Source organism: Ursus maritimus (assembly GCF_017311325.1).
Source record: "Ursus maritimus isolate PB19 chromosome X unlocalized genomic scaffold, ASM1731132v1 scaffold_X1, whole genome shotgun sequence".
NCBI classification, from domain to species: domain Eukaryota; kingdom Metazoa; phylum Chordata; class Mammalia; order Carnivora; family Ursidae; genus Ursus; species Ursus maritimus.
Window position 1 is genome coordinate 38,394,951 of NW_024423319.1, and position 18,324 is coordinate 38,413,274.

General features: G+C 45.8%; 1 protein-coding gene across 8 annotated transcripts in view; it reads right to left on the reverse strand.

The window, feature by feature from the left end:
• TMEM164 (transmembrane protein 164) overlaps positions 1-18,324 on the reverse strand; it is a 222,567-nt gene that overhangs the window by 105,022 nt on the left and 99,221 nt on the right. The window contains exon 1 of one of the 8 annotated variants that reach the window (XM_008709293.2): positions 16,469-16,682. The exons of the other annotated variants lie outside the window; for them this stretch is intronic. Coding sequence (XP_008707515.2) covers positions 16,469-16,636 — 168 coding nt within the window. The 5' untranslated portion in view covers positions 16,637-16,682. Of the gene's footprint in view, positions 1-16,468; positions 16,683-18,324 lie in introns of those variants that run through there. 8 annotated transcript variants of the gene reach the window in all.

Consider the following 18,324-nt stretch of genomic DNA (forward strand, 5'->3'; position numbering starts at 1 on the left):
GGACAGCTCTGGCCACTCATGTGCCATCAGCGCCCCCTGGCCCTTGCTCCATGGGAAAGCGGCCATCCCTCCTCTCAAGACAGGGCCCTTCCCCTCTGGCCCAAGTTGCAACTGACCTCTGGCCTAGTTTGGAAACTGAGAAACAACAGTTGCATGCAGTGAATGTGGCATGAGGCCCAAATGGGAGTGGCTCAATTCTTTCGACACCATCTAGACCAATGACAAACTGGCCTCTTCATAATCAGTCACATCTCGAACACCCAGACCATACAGAACCTCGTGTCCTCCCACCCCTTCAACACATACACAGATCCCCAAAGCCCTCTCCATGAATTCCTGTTCCCACTGTCTGTGTCTCAGTTTGGGCCTCAGGAAAATGGAGGGGGAGAATGGTAGTTAATGTCTACTTGGAAGAGAAGTCTGGAAAGCAGAGAGCCATAGATAGGCCTCTTTCCAAGCCAAAGCAAAGCCCAAGCTCAGCAGAAGTTGTCCAGATGGCTCCCAGAGCCAACAGTCTGTCACCGTCACAGGGCAGGAGCTGCTGGGAGCCCACAGTTGAGAGTTCCTTGTGCTTGGAGACACACTGTCCTTGGTAGAGGGGAGAGGTGTGCTCCGGGTCAGCAAGAGGAAGCGAAGCAGGACTCCCCTGACCCTTCTGTCAGCCCACCCTCTGCCCCTACGGAACGGACCCCAGAGGACAGCCTGTGCGTCAGGTGAGAAGCAGGGAGTAACCAGGCAGCTTCTGAAAGATTCCTTCTCTTCTCTTCCTCTCCATTTGCCCACCGAAAAGCCATTTTAAGTTGCTGTCATCTCAGAATAACACGATCCTGGTCTATACAGACATGTTTCGCTTCTCTAGAGCCCACTCACCCCCTCTGCCACCCACAACCTATTTTGGGCCAACATAATTTACGATTCCCAGAAATGTCTGAGAAGCGGCGTACACACTTCTGGTGCCAAAGCCTGGCCGGTTTTACAGATTTTCATTTAGCAGGTGTCTGTTGCTAAATCAGTAGCAGCTGCTAATTGCTTTTCCTCCCTCGAACCTTCAGACAGAATGAAACATCTGGTGTTCTCTCACTTTGGGTTAAAATCAGATACCTTATCATTCCTCCTTTGGGTTCCATTTTTATTAAAAAGCTTTTCAGCTGACGCCTGGAACAGGCCGCACACCAAGGCCACCTCAGAAGACGGGGGAATAGTCCAAAGGACACCACCACCACAGGACACACCTGCCTCATGCCTCCAGACCTCATGCCCAGCTGCAGGGTTGGGGGGCCAGTCCCCACAAGGTGGAGCTTTAAGCCCATAACCGCCCAGGGAACCAGGGCCTCGGGATGGGGCTGGTCACCAGAAAGCGATGAGAGGGTGGGAATGCTTAGCCATGCGCACTGACCTCTGGGAAAGGGTGGCTATGGGTCAGGCTCTGTAATAAAAACTCCTGAACAGCAAGAGTGGGTGAGCTTCCTGGCTGGTGAATACACCCACATGCCAGGTGAACGGCACACCCTCCTTCCATGGGGACAGAGGCTCCCTTGCTTAGAACCCTCCTCTTCATCTGTCTGCCCACCTGTGTCCTTCAAAGAGCCCTTCTAATCAACAGGTAAACATCAGTCAATGTTTCTGACTTCCGTGAGCTGCTCTAGCAAGTACATCGAACCTGAGGAGGGGGTCATGGAAACCTCCAATTTATAGCCAGTCAGTCAGAAGCACAGGTGACAAGCTGGACTTGTCACTGGCACCAGAAATGGGGGCAGTATCACAGGACTGAGCCCTTAACTTGTGGGATCTGATGTTCCCTCTGGGCTGTGTCAGAATGAGTTAAATAGCAGGATACCCAGCTGGTGTCACACAACATCTGTTTGGTGTGGGGGATTCCCCCCCCCCCAACATACACACACACTGAGCATCCCATTCAGTGCTTATGTAACAGGGGAAGCAGAAAGAGCACTGGTCTGGGAGTCAGGAGACCTGAGCTCCAGGCCTTAACGCTGTTGCTCACTGACCATACGACATAGTCGTTCCCCTTCTCTGGGCTCTATCACGTGCAATATGACGTAGGTAGATTACCTGAATTTCTCAGGACCTCCCAAGCTCGAAAGTGCTAGGATCCAGTTGATTTTTTAAAGCAAGTATTTGAGCTTTACCTTGACTCCTATAAAATTTCCTTTCTGTTCTTCAGGTGCTACCTGTCAGGATGTTCTGGAATATTGAAACTGTCACCTGACCTAGCCATCTTTCCCAGCTTTGGGACACAAGCAAATCTGACCCTTCGGGGAGTCCTCTGTGCCTTGATCTGAGTTGCCACCAACTCCGTAAATTAGTTCAACAAACGGTGAAGCCCTGTAACTGCACTGTCCATTACTGAGACCTTCGTTTTCTCTAGCTTGTCTAGCTTAGTTCTTGGGAAAATGACTTACCAACACCCAGATTATACTCTGGTTTCCCCTAATTAACATTGGAGTAATCCTATCAAAACAAAACGTGGTAAATTTCACAATAATGTATTTTGGGGAACCTATGCTGGCTCCTGGTCCTGTTCCATGTGGCCAGAGACCAAGTGCCTCATACGATGTTCCTCAGTTTGGCTGGAGGCTCTGATGAATCTCCCAGATCTAGAACACCCAGTATTTAACCTTTGCTCCTTTCAAAACTCAAAATAACTATTCAACCTTACTTTAGGTCACCTCACCTATTTATACTCTATGAATTGTAAAATTTACCTGCAGTGGATTTTAGGATTTCGGGTCCTAATTTTTTACTTTCTTTTTTGTTGAGGTATAACATACCGTAAAGTACAAAATACCTCAATTTTTGTCAAGCCCTATAGTTTAGGCCTCAGTTACAACAGCTGGATCCCCGATCAGGAAGTCCTCCATTTTTTACCATGTATGTTCCACGCACACCTGCTAGAAGATAGGTCTCCTTAAAGGACAGAACGATAGCAGAACGAGAGCCGAGTAGGACTGAGCTGCCTTTGCTCCTTTGTACACTGTATTGGTCATTTGCTTCCTCTCAATCTTGCTTCCCAGGTCTTCTGAAAATTTCCCGTGCACACCAATCTCCAGGGGAGCTTGTTAAAATGCAGGCTATAGGTCTACGATGGGGCCCAAGACCGAATTTCTAGTAAGTTCCCAGGGGAGGCCGATTCTGCTGGCCGGTGGACTACACTTTGAGTGTCAAGGACTTGGGATACAGTACGGAAGGTGGGGTGGTGGAGGGAAAAGAGAATGGGCTTTGGAAACAGAAACATGGGTTCTAATTTGCAAGTTGGCCACTCACTAGCTCAATGCCTTTAGGTGGATTACTTAATCTCGTTGTTTCTGCAGGGGAGCAAACTTTGCCACCCCAAGATATGCCTCTTTGGCAAATAGGTTATTCTAAGCCAGTTATTTTGAAGACAACTGGAGACAAAAAAGCAACTCTGAAAATGGAGTACGTTACCCTTTGTAAGAGACATTTACATCTATTACGGTGGTCTGACCTGACTCATAGACCTACACGAAGCATTCGAGCTATTCTGTAACCAGCTGCTGTTCCATAAGCTACTAATATGCCAGCACTGAAGTATCATTTCACTTGCCTTTAATTCTCTCAGGGCAATGCAGTATCACTGTAATTTAAGAGAAACTCTATTAGCTTTATCTGTTCTTCCAAATATGCTTAAGCTTTCATATTTTAATTTGAATGTAGATGACTCTGAGCCCCTGAAGTATTACAATGCCTCCTTTGGGACGAAGTGACATTTTCTCACCTAAAGTAATTCCAAACTTTGAATGACTAAGTAATTCCACATCAAGCAATAGCCTACCAACCACAGTTCTCCAATAGTAAACATTTAATAAAGGTCGCTGAAGACACCTCTTCAACCTGATAAGGGCATCGGTGAAAAACCCACAGTTAAAATCCTACTCGATGATGAAAGACTGATGCTTTCCCTCTAAGACGAGGAAAGACAAGGATGTCCTCTCTTGACATTTCTATTCGACACTGTACTAAAAGTTCCAGCCAGGGCAACTGGGCAAGAAGAACAAATACAAGGCATCCAGATGGGAAAGGAGAAGTAAAACCACCTCTATCTGCAGATGACATGATCTTATCTATAAAAAAAATACTTGAAAAATACACACACACACACACACACACACACACACACACATATTAGCAGTAATAAATGAGTTTTGAAAGGCTGCAGGATACAAGATCAATTCAGAAAAAATGAACTGTATTTCTGGAGTAGCAAAAAGCAATCTGAAAGTGAAATTAACAATTCCATTTGCAATACCATTAAAAAGAATAAAATACAGGGGCGCCTGGGTGGCTCAGGTGGTTAAGCATCTGCCTTCGGCTCAGGTCATGATCCCAGGGTCCTGGGATGGAGCCCCATGTCAGGCTCCCTGCTCAGCGGGGAGCCTGCTTCTCCCTCTCCGTCTGCCCTGCTCATGCTCTCTCTTGCTCTCTCTCTCTTAAATAAAAGAAAATACATAAGAATAGGTATAACAAAAGAAGGGTAAAACCCATGCTCTAAAGACTAGAAAACATCATTGAAAAAATTAAAGAAGACCTAAATACACAGATAGAACACATCCTATGTTCACGGATTGGAGGGCTTAATATTGCTAGGAGAGCGATATTCTTCAAACTGATCTACATTCAATGCTACCCCTATGACTGCTTTGCAGAAATTGACGAGATTGACCCTGAAATTCATATGGAAATGCAGGGCAACAGAATGGCCAAAACAATCTTGAAAAAAATGAACAAATCTGGAGGACTCACACTTGCCGGTTTCAAAGCTTTCCACAAAACTACAATAATCAAGACAGAGTGGTGCTGGCATAAGGAGAGACATATACATCAATGGGATAGAACTGATGGCCCAGAAATAAACCCTTACTTTTATTTTTGAATGAGTTTTGACAAGGGTTCCAAGACATTTCAACAGGAAAGAATTCCACCACAAATGGTGCCAGGACAACTAGATATCCATATGCAAAAGAATGAATTTGGACCCCTTCCTCACACTACATATAAAAATTAACTTGAAATGGATCATAGACCTAAATGTAAGAGCTACCGCCATGAAACTCGTATGAGAAAACAGTCATAAGACTTCATGGCAGTGGATTAGGCAACAGTTTCTTAGACAGGATGCCAAAATCACAAGCAGCCAAAGAAAAATTAGAGATTTGACTTCATCAGAGTTTAAAGACTTTGTGTTTCAAAGGAGACCGTAAATAAAATGCAAAGACAACCCACAGAATGGGAGAAAATATTTCAAATCGCATATCTGATAAGAGTCTAGTATCCATAAGAACTGTCACAACAATAAAAAACAAATAACCCAACAAAAAATGGGAAAGAATTTGAAAAGACATTTCGCCAGAGAAAATATACAAATGGCCAATAAATACATGAAAAGGTGTTCACCATCATTCATCATCAAGGAAATGCAAATCAAATCTACAGTGACACATCACTTCACACCCACTAGGATGGTTCTAATTAAAAAGGTCCAACAATACAGAGTGTTGGCGAGAATGCAGAGAAACTGGAACCCCATACACTGCTGGTAGGAATATAAAACTGCACAGCCACTTTGGAGAGCAACCTGGCAGCTCTTCAAAAGGTTAAAAAACAGAGTTACCATATGATCCAACAATTCCACTTCTAGGTATCTACCCAAAAGCTGACATTACAAGAATGATCACAGTGGCATTAGTCACAATGGCCAAAAGGTGGAAACAACCCAAATGACCATCAGGGGATAAATGGATAAACAAAATGTGGTGTATCATGCAAAGGAATATTATTCGCCCATAAATAAGAATGGAGTACTGATACGTGCACCAACAACAATGGATGAACTTGAAATTTTATGTTGAACGAAAGAAGTCATTTAGAAAAGGCCACAAATTATATGATTCCAATTAAATGAAATGTCCAGAATAGGCAAATCCATGAAGACAGAGAGTCGATTAGCAGTGGCAAGATCCTGGAGAGGGGAGAGTAGAGAGACACCACTAATGGGTACTGGGGGTCCAGGGCAGCGGCCCCAAGATATGCCACAGTAGCATAATGATTATTTTAAATTAAAGTTACTTAAGAAACAGCACAAGAAAACTCTGACTCCCCGCCTTTTGTCTCCAGAAAGCGGGAAATACATTTTCCATGTGACAGGTACCTTCCCTGCCCCAGAAAAGTAGAGAGACATCCTTATCAGCAAAGACAATGAATCCAGAGCCAAAGAAGCCTATATAAACCAATTTTATTACTTTTAGTAATTTACTACCCCAGCCCAAATTCTGTTTAGAATTCCTTACAAATTAAAGCTCTCAAACATAAGTTTTCTTTGTCTCGTCAATTCCTTACAAATTTATGGTTTCTTTGTCTAAAAAGTATAAAAGCTGCCTCTTGGTCACTTCCTAAGGTCCCATATTTATGAGACCTCTGTATGTACTAAGGAATTTTTTATTCCTGTCAATCGTCTTGCGTCAATTTAATTCTTAGACCAGCCAGAAGAATACTGAAGGTGGAGTAAAATGTTTCCTTACCAACAGGTATACAAAGAAGCTTTGGGGGATGACAACAATGTTTTAAAATTAAATATAGTGATGATGACTGCACAACTCTGGGAATACACTAAAATATTGAATTGTACATTTTAAAAGGATAGATTTATGCTGTGTGAATTACATCCTAAGTAAACCCCCCTTAAAAAGTGACTGACGGGAGAGATAACAAGGCAAGTACTCATTTGTGCAGTGCTTTTAACCTTCCAAAGCTCTTTGCTATCTCTTTGTTATCTTGTGTTATCGGTTATCTCTTCTTCATAAGCTATCTGTGAGGTAGAGAGCAGATATTACTAATCCCATTTGACAAACAAGGAAATGGGAGGCTCGATGAAGTGACATTACCGCATTCAAAGCTCCAAGTGGCACTCAGCGGCAGGTTGGGCCCGGAGTGGGGTGCAGGGCAGAGCTGCTCTGGCTGCACACCAGCTTAGCTGGGGTGCTTTTTGAAAATGGGTATGTTTTTAAATTGGCTCTGGTGTTTCTAACTATGCAGCCCGGGTTAAGAAACTACTGGTCCACAGGGGCACCTGGGTGGCTCAGTCGGTAAAGCGTCTGCCTTTGGATCAGGTCATGATCTCAGGGTCCTGGGATGGAGCCCCACATCAGGCTCTGTGCTCAGCAGGCTCCCTGCTCAGGCGGGTCTGCTTCTCCCTCTCCCTCTGCCCCTCCTCTTCCTCGTGTGCTCGTTGTTCTCTCTCTCATAAATAAAATTTAAAAAAAAAAGAACAACTGGTCCACAGACTGGAGAGAGTGGTATCACCCACCAGATAAGGCTCTTACTGCCTAAAGATACGCTGCCTGGGGTTAGTGGCTCCAGGTTGGATGAGAAGCATTGGTTACAACCGCTGGAGGCTGGCACTTCTAATCCCATTTTAAGAAAATGAAACAAAAGGCAGAGAACTAGCAAGCTCTGGAGGCAAAAAGCCTCCGGCCTGGTACTCTCGCTCCCTGCAGCCCCTCCCTCCACGGGCTTCAGGGCTGGGGCCTCACGGGCAACCCCAAAGGTCTGGACATTTTCTTCAAATGGGAAGAAAAGCCAGGAGGGGGCCCGATTCACCTGTCAGAATGGAGGAGAGAGAGCTGGCCGGTTCTCAAATCAAACAGGCTGTCTTTGAAACAAATGCAAAAAACAAAGGTGCTGTTAGTGTGGAAAAGGAAGCCTGCCAGGGAATTTTAATCTTGCTCAGCATGGCTAATTCAGAAACAAAGCCCCCTTTACTTCACCATCACCCAACAGTTTAAGGAGCCGGCGCCGAAGTTCTGAAGACACACATCACAAAAAGCACGTGCCAGTAGGAATGCCCCTCGATTTCTAAGATAATATTGGGGATAGCAGGAACAACAGCAGCATTTGACACTATGTGCCAGGCACTCGCGAGGTGCTCACCACACATGGAGATATCCATTCACCGGGGCACCATTTTATAGATGAGAAAATGAGTTCACAGAAGTGAGTTAACTTTTGCAAGGTCACATGGCTAAAGGCAGAGGAGCCAGCCACAAAACCACAGATGGGGTGGCTCCAGGGTCGGCACTTGTGACCCCTACACGGGACCAACTCTTAACATCTGCGCAGAGACAGAATACCGAAAATACGCAGCAATGTTTACCAGTGGTTGCTCAGTGATGTGCTTTATTCTGGTGTTTCTCTGTATTCTCTATTTTTTTCCCCATTACGAACAGATATTATTTTTGTAAATACAGCAGTTATACATTTGTAAAGACAAAGGCACGAACGTCTCATGCTTTTTGCTGTTGTTTTAAATGTATTGAAAAGGGGCGCCTGAGTGGCTCAGTTGGTTCGGCGTCTGTCTTTGGCTCAGGTCATGATCTCAGGGTCCTGGGACGGAGCCCTGTGTGGAGCCTGCTTCTCCCTCTCCCTCTGCCTGCCGCTCTCCCTGCTTGTGCTCGCTCTCTCTCTCAAATAAGTAAAAGAGTCTTAAAATAAAATGTATTGAAAAATAATCACCTTTGCATTGATGGTTATTTTTCACTTATACTTTTCTGTATTTCACAAATTTTCACCAGTAAACATGTCTTTTGCTGTACTCAGGAAAACATCGTTATTTTAAGTGGTTTAAAAAATAATTCACCTGGGAAAAAATATCATCTATCATCCCTCTGTCCTCACTCTCAATATCTCAGGACATGTGTGAGAGGGATCCCCGGGATTTCCCTAAGCAAGACAGAGGTTTAGATTGGCTGACTAATTCACTTACTCTCTCTGTGGATACTTAACCATATACTAGGTGCAAGGTCCTACAGGGAACAAATACCACGAAAGACTCTATCCTTGTCCAGCGAGACTAGTTATGGTGTAGTGCTGGGAACCCGAGGACTGGCTGAATATACAGTCCAACTAAACTACGGAGTGCTAAGCAGCCATCAGAGAAGAATGAGTTACATCCATTATCTGCAAAGATTGCTGATTACCTACTGATTTAGGTTAAAGGAAAATACACCGGAGCAATGTTTACTGTGTAATGCCAATTGTGTAGGAAACCTAAACCCTAATAACTAACAACCCTAGAAATATCAAAATCTTTCTTTGCATTTATGAGCAAAAGAAAAATGTAGAAAGATACACAAGCCTTTATCGCAACTTACCCCTGGGGCAGGGGGAGGGGCAGGATTGAACATGGTGGGTAAAATGATTAGCTTTCTCTATATTCCTATTGGTTTTTCAATGACCATATCCTCTTTTTATTTTAAAAAGTCCTAAAAGTATAATCAATCCCCCAAATCTCTAATGGGTATTGTATAAAATTTACCACAAAGAGTTGATTTGGCTCAATACTTGAAAATCAATCTAAGTAATTAGGAAAGAGGAGGAAGTCCATGAGCTTTGTATCAGAAAGACCAAAGCTCTCAGGCCAGTTCCATCTCTGTGTCCCTATACAAGCTACTCAAAACTTTGGAGGGCTCGGGGACGCCTGGGTGGTTCAGATGGTTGGACACCTGCCTTCAGTTTGGGTCGTGATCTCCGGGTCCTGAGATCGAGCCCCACATTGAGCCCCACACTGAGCCCCACATTGGGGTCCGGGCTGGCTCAGCGGGGAGTCTGCTTCTCCCTCTTCCTCTCACCCTGCTTGCACGCTCTCTCCGTCTCTCTCAAGTGAATGAAGAAAATCTTAAAAAACAACTTTGGAGGACCCAATCTGTAAAACGGTTATGCTAATTCCACCTCACAGGACTTTTGTGAGGATCCCAGCCAATACTAACAGCTAACACTGATTGAGCGCTTCCTGTTTGCCAGGTGCTGGGCTACAAGCTTTATCCACATTAACGACTTAATCCGCAGGATAGCTTTAGGAGGTAAAGCACGGCTATCATCTTCATTTCATAGATGGGAGAACTGTGGTCCACAGTAGTCAAGTAACTTGGCCAAGTTCCCTCCCTCTCCCTCTTTCCCTCTCTTTTTCACGCACGCACGCACACACACACAGACACGGGCAGGGGCATGCGCACACGTGCACACGCATGTGGGAGGAGCGCAGCCAGGACAGGAACCTGCATCCCTACCCTTGCTCCCGACATCCATATTCTTAATACACTAGGGTGAGATACTCGTGCAAGAGCTTCTCTGGTCGCTTAGTCCCACCCTGTAAGGAATTCTTATCAGTAGAGGTGGAAAAGAGAAGAAATGCACAAGAATCTAAACACGATGATAAAGGGTGAAAAGACGTAACAGAAGCAGTGTTATGGAGATCTTCTGGTGGCCTGCAAATAAGTGACCATGTCTATACATACCACCAGAGTTCTGATTCTCCTTCCTGCTCCTCAGAATCTCAGTGGTGAGCGTGAGGTGATAAATGTGCAGTATCCCACCCCTGGGCCCTGGCCATCGCATGCCCTTCGTTGAACTGCTTTGCGCCTCTGCAACTGCACGCATAGTCCACTCGCCCTATCGCCCTTTGGGGCTCAGCTGGGGCTTGCTTTCTCCCTGAAGTTTTTTTGGACCACTTAATCCACTGGGCTCTCCAGGAGGCAACCTTCTCCCTCTGACCCTCCCCCCTCTCATGTTCTCTCTCTCTCATTCTCTCTCTCTCAAATACAGAAAATCTTAAAAAAAAAAAACAAAGAAAGAAAAGAAAAAGAAACCATGTAACTCTGAGCAAGTCATTTAACCTCTCTGAATCCCAATTTCATCATAGGTAAAATGGGGCTCTTGTGCAAGTTAAATGATAACATATGTAAATTACCTGACACACAGTAGGTGCCTGATAAATGCTAACATTAATCTTCTTCCCATCTCAGAACTTGGAACGATTGCAATTTAGCAATTAAGCCTGAATTGCCTTGCAATATACATTTTTCATGATTTCAATTCTAATGCTGCCATAATTTGTGCCTTATCTTCCTAACTGAGCTGCAAGTTCCTAGAGGGCCAGGAACGCACCCTGGCCATTTCTGCAACCCCTGCAGCTTACAGCACAGTATATCATGCCAACATGTGCTCCATCAAAGTCTGGATGGCCTATATGATTGGGCTGGATTCATGGAGGACAGAGGACTCTCCAAGATTAATCTTAAAATAAAGGCGGTGATTAGACATATTCTAGAACAGTCCCTAGCATCTATTTGGTTTACTTTGGCCCAGGAACACCAGACTCTTCTCCGCATCCGAGGCACAATTTTGCCCACACCGATTCTTCAGAAAGTGAAGGCCTCTTGTGAAACCAAGCTTTTCATAATTTAAGTACTCTCAGGAAAGCAAAGGGACATTCTGTCCCTAGTTGAGGTCCAAAATCCAAACTATAAGTTTTTTAAATAGCTCAATTCGCTAGGCACAGAAATAACTTTTCTAGGTCAATTAGCACATTTCAATGTGCCAATTAGCAACGAGTAAGATTCTCAAGCCTATTTGCCTTGGTGAAAGCAAAGTTTTCCAAGAGGCACACATGGGGACAAGGTGTGCCAGTGGCGAAGTTGCATCTTGAGAACATGAAGATAATGACTGTGGAAGCTGGGGAGCCGCCCCAATAATGAAAAAAATCATTACCAAGCCCTTCCACTTGGTCTCAGAGTTAGGGGCATTCAAGAGAATGATCTAACAGCAAAGGAGCCAGGCAAAAGGGGAAGAATGCGAAAGGAGGGGAAAAAGGAATTCACATGGGAGATCAACAGCGATGCATAATAATGGGCAATTTTGATAATGAGATAATAATATACACAAGGCTTCGGGCCTTGAAGAAGAAAGGAGCTTGATGAAAAGAATCATTACCATTCTTCTTATTATTATTCTCATAGAAGACAGATGGCTACAATCACAAATATAGGCCGGGCCAGAGTCTTCAGTCTGGGAAGGGGGCTGATACGGTGTTTTAAGTTTGTTTTCTGTTTCCACTCTCCCTTGCTCAGAACACTCTGCATTTAGAAGGAACTCTCATGGGCATTTGAGGACAAAAGGTACAGGGCTGAGGATACAGCTTATGCCCAGTGCCTCCCTCTGAGGACCAGATCAACCTCGCAAGGTAAGAGATGGAACTGAAAATCTAATATGTAACCAGGTTCCATGGGCACCCTACTTAGCTCCCAGCTCCTGGCTTTCACTTTCCAGAAGGCGTTTGGGCCTAGAATATGTTATGTTTTGCTAAGTCACAGGCAATAGATAAGGAACCCGGCCTCGCCACCACCTCCAGTGGGGTGGAGACAGCAGGTGACAGTCTCCTGAAATTATGTGCAAAATTGTGTTTGTGCATTTACCTGGAAAGAGGTGCTACAGTCTTCTTCAGCTTCTCAAAGAAACCTATGACCCAACTCTTCTAGATGGACAGAAGCTAAGAAGCATTTCCAGCATCTGGACCCACCAGCTTTCAAACTTGCACTGAACTCCACTCATAGGACAGGAAAAGAGCTCTGAAGTCTGAGTCAGGAGACCTGGATTTTAGGGGTACTCACCTTGGCTTCTAAGGCAAGGTGTTTATCCTCCTAAGGACCCCCTCTAGAAGGTAAGATGAGACCAGACAAGCTTTTAGCTCCCTGCTAATCTAATAATCAATAGTTCCATGATGCATTTCCTCTCCTTCCCTCCAAGGGGCAAAAGAAAGATTGCCCTTAAGACACACCTTCTGAAGGCAGAAAAAGACCTTCTCTAGAATCCTGGCAGCAAAGAGCATTTCCTTATAATATGAGCCGTTGGAATACATGTTCCTTCCCCCAAGGTGTCAGCTGATAGGATGGAGAGCCAGGAGAAACTGGGACCCGGGCATTCTCTAGCTGGTCTGCAAATCCCAGTGCCAGTAAGTCACAGGACAGAGCACAGCAAATGGAAATGCACTGAAGACCCCGAATCCTTTAGCAGACCGTGGCAACTTCCTGGAACTCCCCCCTTCTCTGTCCTTATATATGTGAGTGTGTGTGTGATGTGTTACACACACGCTAGCTCATTTTCTTTTCCTTGTTTCCAGATTATTACTCAGAAAAACAAAAGAAGATGAAAAAGATAAAGGGTCAAGAAGAAAGAGCAAAGAGAAGTCAAAAGCTAAGTTCCTACCTAACTGGATCATCAGGCTTAAGAAAGAGTTGCCTGTCTTCCTGTGTCTTATTTTAAGTCAATCTGAGCTCAACTAAGGGGTTGCAAAGTAAAAAGTCTGAACGGCCAGAAGTAGCCCAGGAGGGGTCCCAACCATTTAAAATAACCAAGCCAAAGCCAGTTGACAAGACACATGCAAATGGAGCCATCACCCTGAGCTTTTCTCAGCTTCATTTTAGAAAAAAGGGCACCAAGATTATTTACCCGGGTGATTGGAATCACTCATTAAGCTCATCAAGGAAGTTTCAGTGTTAAGGAAAGTTACTTGAACATTCCTGATGAGCTAGTTGACTATCGCTTGATATGTATTCAGAAAATAATAGGTGTTACAGCAACTATAATAGCAAATCTGCCATGAGAAAGGGGAAGAAGGGGAGAGGGAGAAAGAGAAGGAAGGGAGGGAAGGAGAGGAGACGAGAGTAACACTGTTTTTTGAACAGAGCAGAAAGCTGTTACAGGCTGAATTATGTCCCCACCAAAATTCATGTGTTGAAGGGCTGATCTCAGACTGTGACTATATTTGGAAACACCTCCTTTAAAGAAGTGAGTAGGTTAAAAGGAGGCCATTAGGTGGGCCCTAATCCAACCTGACTGGTGTCCTTAGAAGAGGAGGAAATTTGGACGCACAGAGAGGCACTAGGGATGTGCATGCACAGAGAAAAGACCATGTGGAAAAGGCATCAAGATGGCAGCCATCTGCATGCCAAAGAGAGAGGCTTCAGAGATAACCAATCCTGCCGGCACCTTGATCTTGGGGATAATTATCAGTGCCTTGCCTCAGAAGTTTATTGTGAGGATCAAATACATTAGCCCACAGAGGGCACTAAGAACAGTACCAGGCGCACAGTAAACACTCCGGAAGTGTCAGCTGGCCTAGTACAGAAATGCCACTGTGCTGTAACAATACCGGCTGAAGGAAAACTTCAGATGTATGAATGGGCTTGGGCGGGGGCTTTATTTTCAAGCTCACACGATGGGAATCATCGCATCTGCAGATGCTCAGTGGTTCTGCAAGGAGAAGACTATCTGGCTTTCCTTGGGGAGAAGGTCGCACTAGGAAGAGGGATGCGGGTGACCTGTTTCGAGGAACCACATCCGCCTCACCCGATGGCAGAGATGGGCCAGAGCTGTGGGCTGGAAGCTCTCAGACTCAGGGTCCCTGACTGTACGAGCCCCGGGGGATGCAGAAGGTGAGTTTTCTGGTGTACCACCCCTTCCTGGAATCCGACAGAGCTGCTGAAAGTGAAGGAGAGCAGCTTTTTATCTGCCTGAGCTCTTCATCTGAGAAAACGGTGACAGGGTGAGCGGACAGATGGGATAAGACAGCCCTGGACCCACATCTCTGCCTGAGCTTGGGACCTCCACAGGCAGGGAGCAGACGGCACCTCCAGCCCTGCTCCACAGCCCTGAGCCCGTGAAGAATCCATTTCCAATGTGTTTGCTTGGCACCATTCTTTGGTCCTCTCCCCTGCAGCTCTGAGACCAAAGCAGGAGTCCTGCTGAAGGACTCGGCTGACGTCAAGTCAGGCAAGTCATGTACTGCGGGGAATACGGAAGGGGGAGCAAAGGTAGCTAAGCTAGCAGCCTGTGCCTGCTGATCCCAGCTCACAGGGGAACACGGAACCGAGTGTGCCCAGCCTATCGTGACAGAGACGATACTGCCTGCCCCTCTCGCACCCCGGCATTCCCCCCCTCGGGAAGTCCTGCGGTCTCTCTACAAGATGCTTTGGGCTCTTGGAAGAAAGGGGGGAGGCCCTCTAAGCCACCTGTTAAAATGCAGCAAGTCTGAGGCAGGGCCTAAAATTCTGCATTTCTAACAGGCAGCAGCCACCTGAGGCTGTTCCTCAGACCACATCTGGAGTTGCACGGGTGGAGTAACTTGGAATCACGATCACCTAAAATGCTGATTCCCCAGCAGTCGACATTACCTGGAGACTTATTACCAATGCTCATTTCCTGGTATCACTCCAGATCCTCTTAATCATAAGGCTTTCTGGGGATGAGGTCTGGCAAGCTGCATTTCTTAGCCATTTCCTCGGGTGAATGGCTACGGACAGACATTAAGTTTCCGAGCCACTGGTCCTCGACTGCAGCTCCACATTAGAAACGTGTTTTAAAAACACTGTGCCCAGACTGTGTCACAGATCAAGAACTCAGACACTCCAAGGGAGGGGCCAGGGCATCAATCATTTTGGTTTATTTGTTTTTCATTGTTGTTGTTCACTGTTTCGTTTTGTTTTTTAAGTACCCCTAGGTGAGCCTGGAGCAAAATTTTGAGCCTGGGTTCAAAATCACTGCTTTAGATGAATGTTTTTTCTTTCAATTTCTATTGATGTGCAATAGGCACCTAAAAACATAACAATCAGGGGGTACACATGAGTATTTGTGGGAGAGGTGTGACTACATTTTTGGAGAGAGTGAAGTATAGCTGTGCTTATAGGATCTAGAGGCTTCTCCACTCCTAACTCTGCCACTTAGAACTTGTGTGACTCCCTGAACGTCAGTGTCTTCCTCTGTAACAAGAGGCCATAATACTTGCCCTTATCTACCTCACACAGCTGTCATGTGAAAAGACCTTGTAAACTATAAAATGCTCTCCAAAGAGGAAGGATTATCATTTTGAGATTTAAACTATGATCTTTAATGCATGAGGCAAATTTAAGTCATGAACACAGAAACAAGTAGGAGGGATTTTACAGGTGGTTTCTTTTCCTGTGCTTTCTAACATGGCTGGCTAATCCCTCCACAGACCCACATGAAGGAGTCTGAGGACAGGGCCCTGCCACCCCAGCCCTATAGCCCCTTCTTCTCTCTATGCTCGTTTAACACTCAGCACCCCGCTACAGTGGGATTCTACTGGCTAGCCACTGGGTGTGGGGTGGCCCAGACTGCCCTGCGGGTTTGGGTAAATGGGGGAAAGGAACTAATTCTTGCCCAATGGGGCCCTTGGCAAAGCAGACAGGCTTTGAGGCTCCCCATCAGATTAGTCTGGGCCAATGTGGCTGAGTTCAAACTAGAGCCCCTTAGAACACCTGGAATCCTCTAATAAGTGGAGCTCCCAGCCCCCCCTTCTCTCCACCAAACCTCTCAAGAGCTCCTGTAGGCTTTTTTGGTCTCTCCTGGTTCTGGCCTGAACGCTTCATGCAGCCCCAGAGTCCCATCAGGTACTCCGCACCTTACCTATCAAGCTCCCCGGCATCCGAGAAGGGCCATGTCAAACCGCAATATTAAATATACACGTATTTTAAAGCTCACATGGGTACATGAGCTCAAGCCGAGGGCAAGCACGGGGCAGTGAAGGAGTGAGCAAATAACCGGTCTGTATGTTGGCAGTACGTTCTTCCAAGAGGCAACTTACCAGCCGGGTATTTACAACCGGGAACAGCAGAGCCAGAAGTGCTCCATTCAGCATGTGCATCTGCAGCCTGGAGCGGGAGAAAAACAAACAAAAAAGCAGGATAAAGTCCAGGTCACACTCAGCCTGTCGCACGGGCAGGCAAAAACATGTCAAACTCTGCTCTGCCATAAGGGAGGCCGTGTAAACCAGCGGCTGTGTAAAAGGGCCCCGGAGTTGGCACGCGGGCGACTAATGCAATGTCCTGACCACTGCTCAAAGTCCCCAGTTGCCCTGAGCACACTACCTGGCCACAACACTTGATTACGGCATTGGCCGAGTCTCTCGTTGCCCAACGTCTCAGATCGGCCCCCATCAGCAGCTTTCGCGCAGCTCAGGTAACAGCTGGAAAGGGGCTCCCCGAGCAAAGTGTGCTCTGGATTAGAGTACTCGGGGTACCTGTCCGTGAGACAGGGCTACTTAACTATACAGCCATGCCCAATCCTTTCGCCCGAACAGTGTCCTAGGCATGAAACGGTGAGTCAAACCAGTCAGCCGATTGCAGGGTTTTGTCAACTGTGTTCCCGACTTTCTTAGAAAGGCCTTCAGGCATGTGCTGCAAGGAGCACTGGGTGTTTCACGCAAACAATGACTCATGGAACCCTACATCAAAAACTAACAATGTACTGTATGGTGACTAACATAACATGATAATAATAAAAAAGAAACAGAAAAAAAAGAATAAATATACTCTTAACACCCCAACTGAAAAAAAAAAAAAAAACACGAAATGTCTTCAGGGCTGCTGCAGGAGGTGGAGACCGCAGAAGTGGCAGCCCCCCAGGCTTGCTTTGATTGGTTTTACAGATTGGGTTTTAGGACTTAAAAGCAAAACCAACTCTGCCTGAGAGAGCTCTGAGGATGGACTTAGGCAGCTTCATTCATCATTCAAGGCAAATGGTCCTTTACAACTGAGGGAGAAGAAAAGAATGACACACAGTCTTCCTGCTGAAGAAAAGTGGATTTGATGGGTCAGGTACAACCACTGCTGAGTGGTCTCTCTCTCTCTCTCTCTCACACACACACACACACACACACACACACACACACGCACATTCACAGCAGCACTGCGATACCAGGATTTCTCCCATGCCCTAAATGGGAAAGCAATTCATATTTTTTGGTTTTGTTTTTTAAAATTTTATTTATTCATTTGAGGGGGGGAGAGTGTACGCAAGAGCAGGGGGGAGGGGCAGAGGCAGAGAGAGGGAGAAGCAGACTCCCCACTGGGAGCCCGATGTGGGACTCGATCCCAGTACCCTGGGATCATGACCTTGAGCCGAAGGCAGACCCTTAACCGACTGAGTCACCCAGGCGCCTGCAGTCCATACTTCGAAGACCCTCAAGAACTCTAGGTATTCTCTTAAAGCTCACAGATGTGTGCCTAAGACTGAGAGACATTACAAGGAGACCCATGAGAAGAGCACATTTCATTTCCCGCACTCCGTTTATTACTGTTGCTCATTTTTTCCAATGCCACGAGGATGGTGATAATATGCACTTAACATAATCTAGGCAAGTTATCTAATTAACTGCTTTACATAAATTCTCCCGCTTAATTTTTACAGCAATCTTCTGAGACAGGTACAATTACTTTTCCCATTTGTTGATGAGGAAACCAAGTTCAGAGAATCAAAGTGGCCTGGTTCATGTCACACATAAGATAGAAGAGCCAAGATTCAAGCTCAAGATGCAGGTTTATCTAACTTCAGACCCCCAAATTCTTATATCCCCCTCACTGCCTGATATCAGACTCCCCCCTGGGCCCGCCACCCTCCCTCACATACATGGCCTCAGGCGGAAAGTCACAGAAGCTCCCG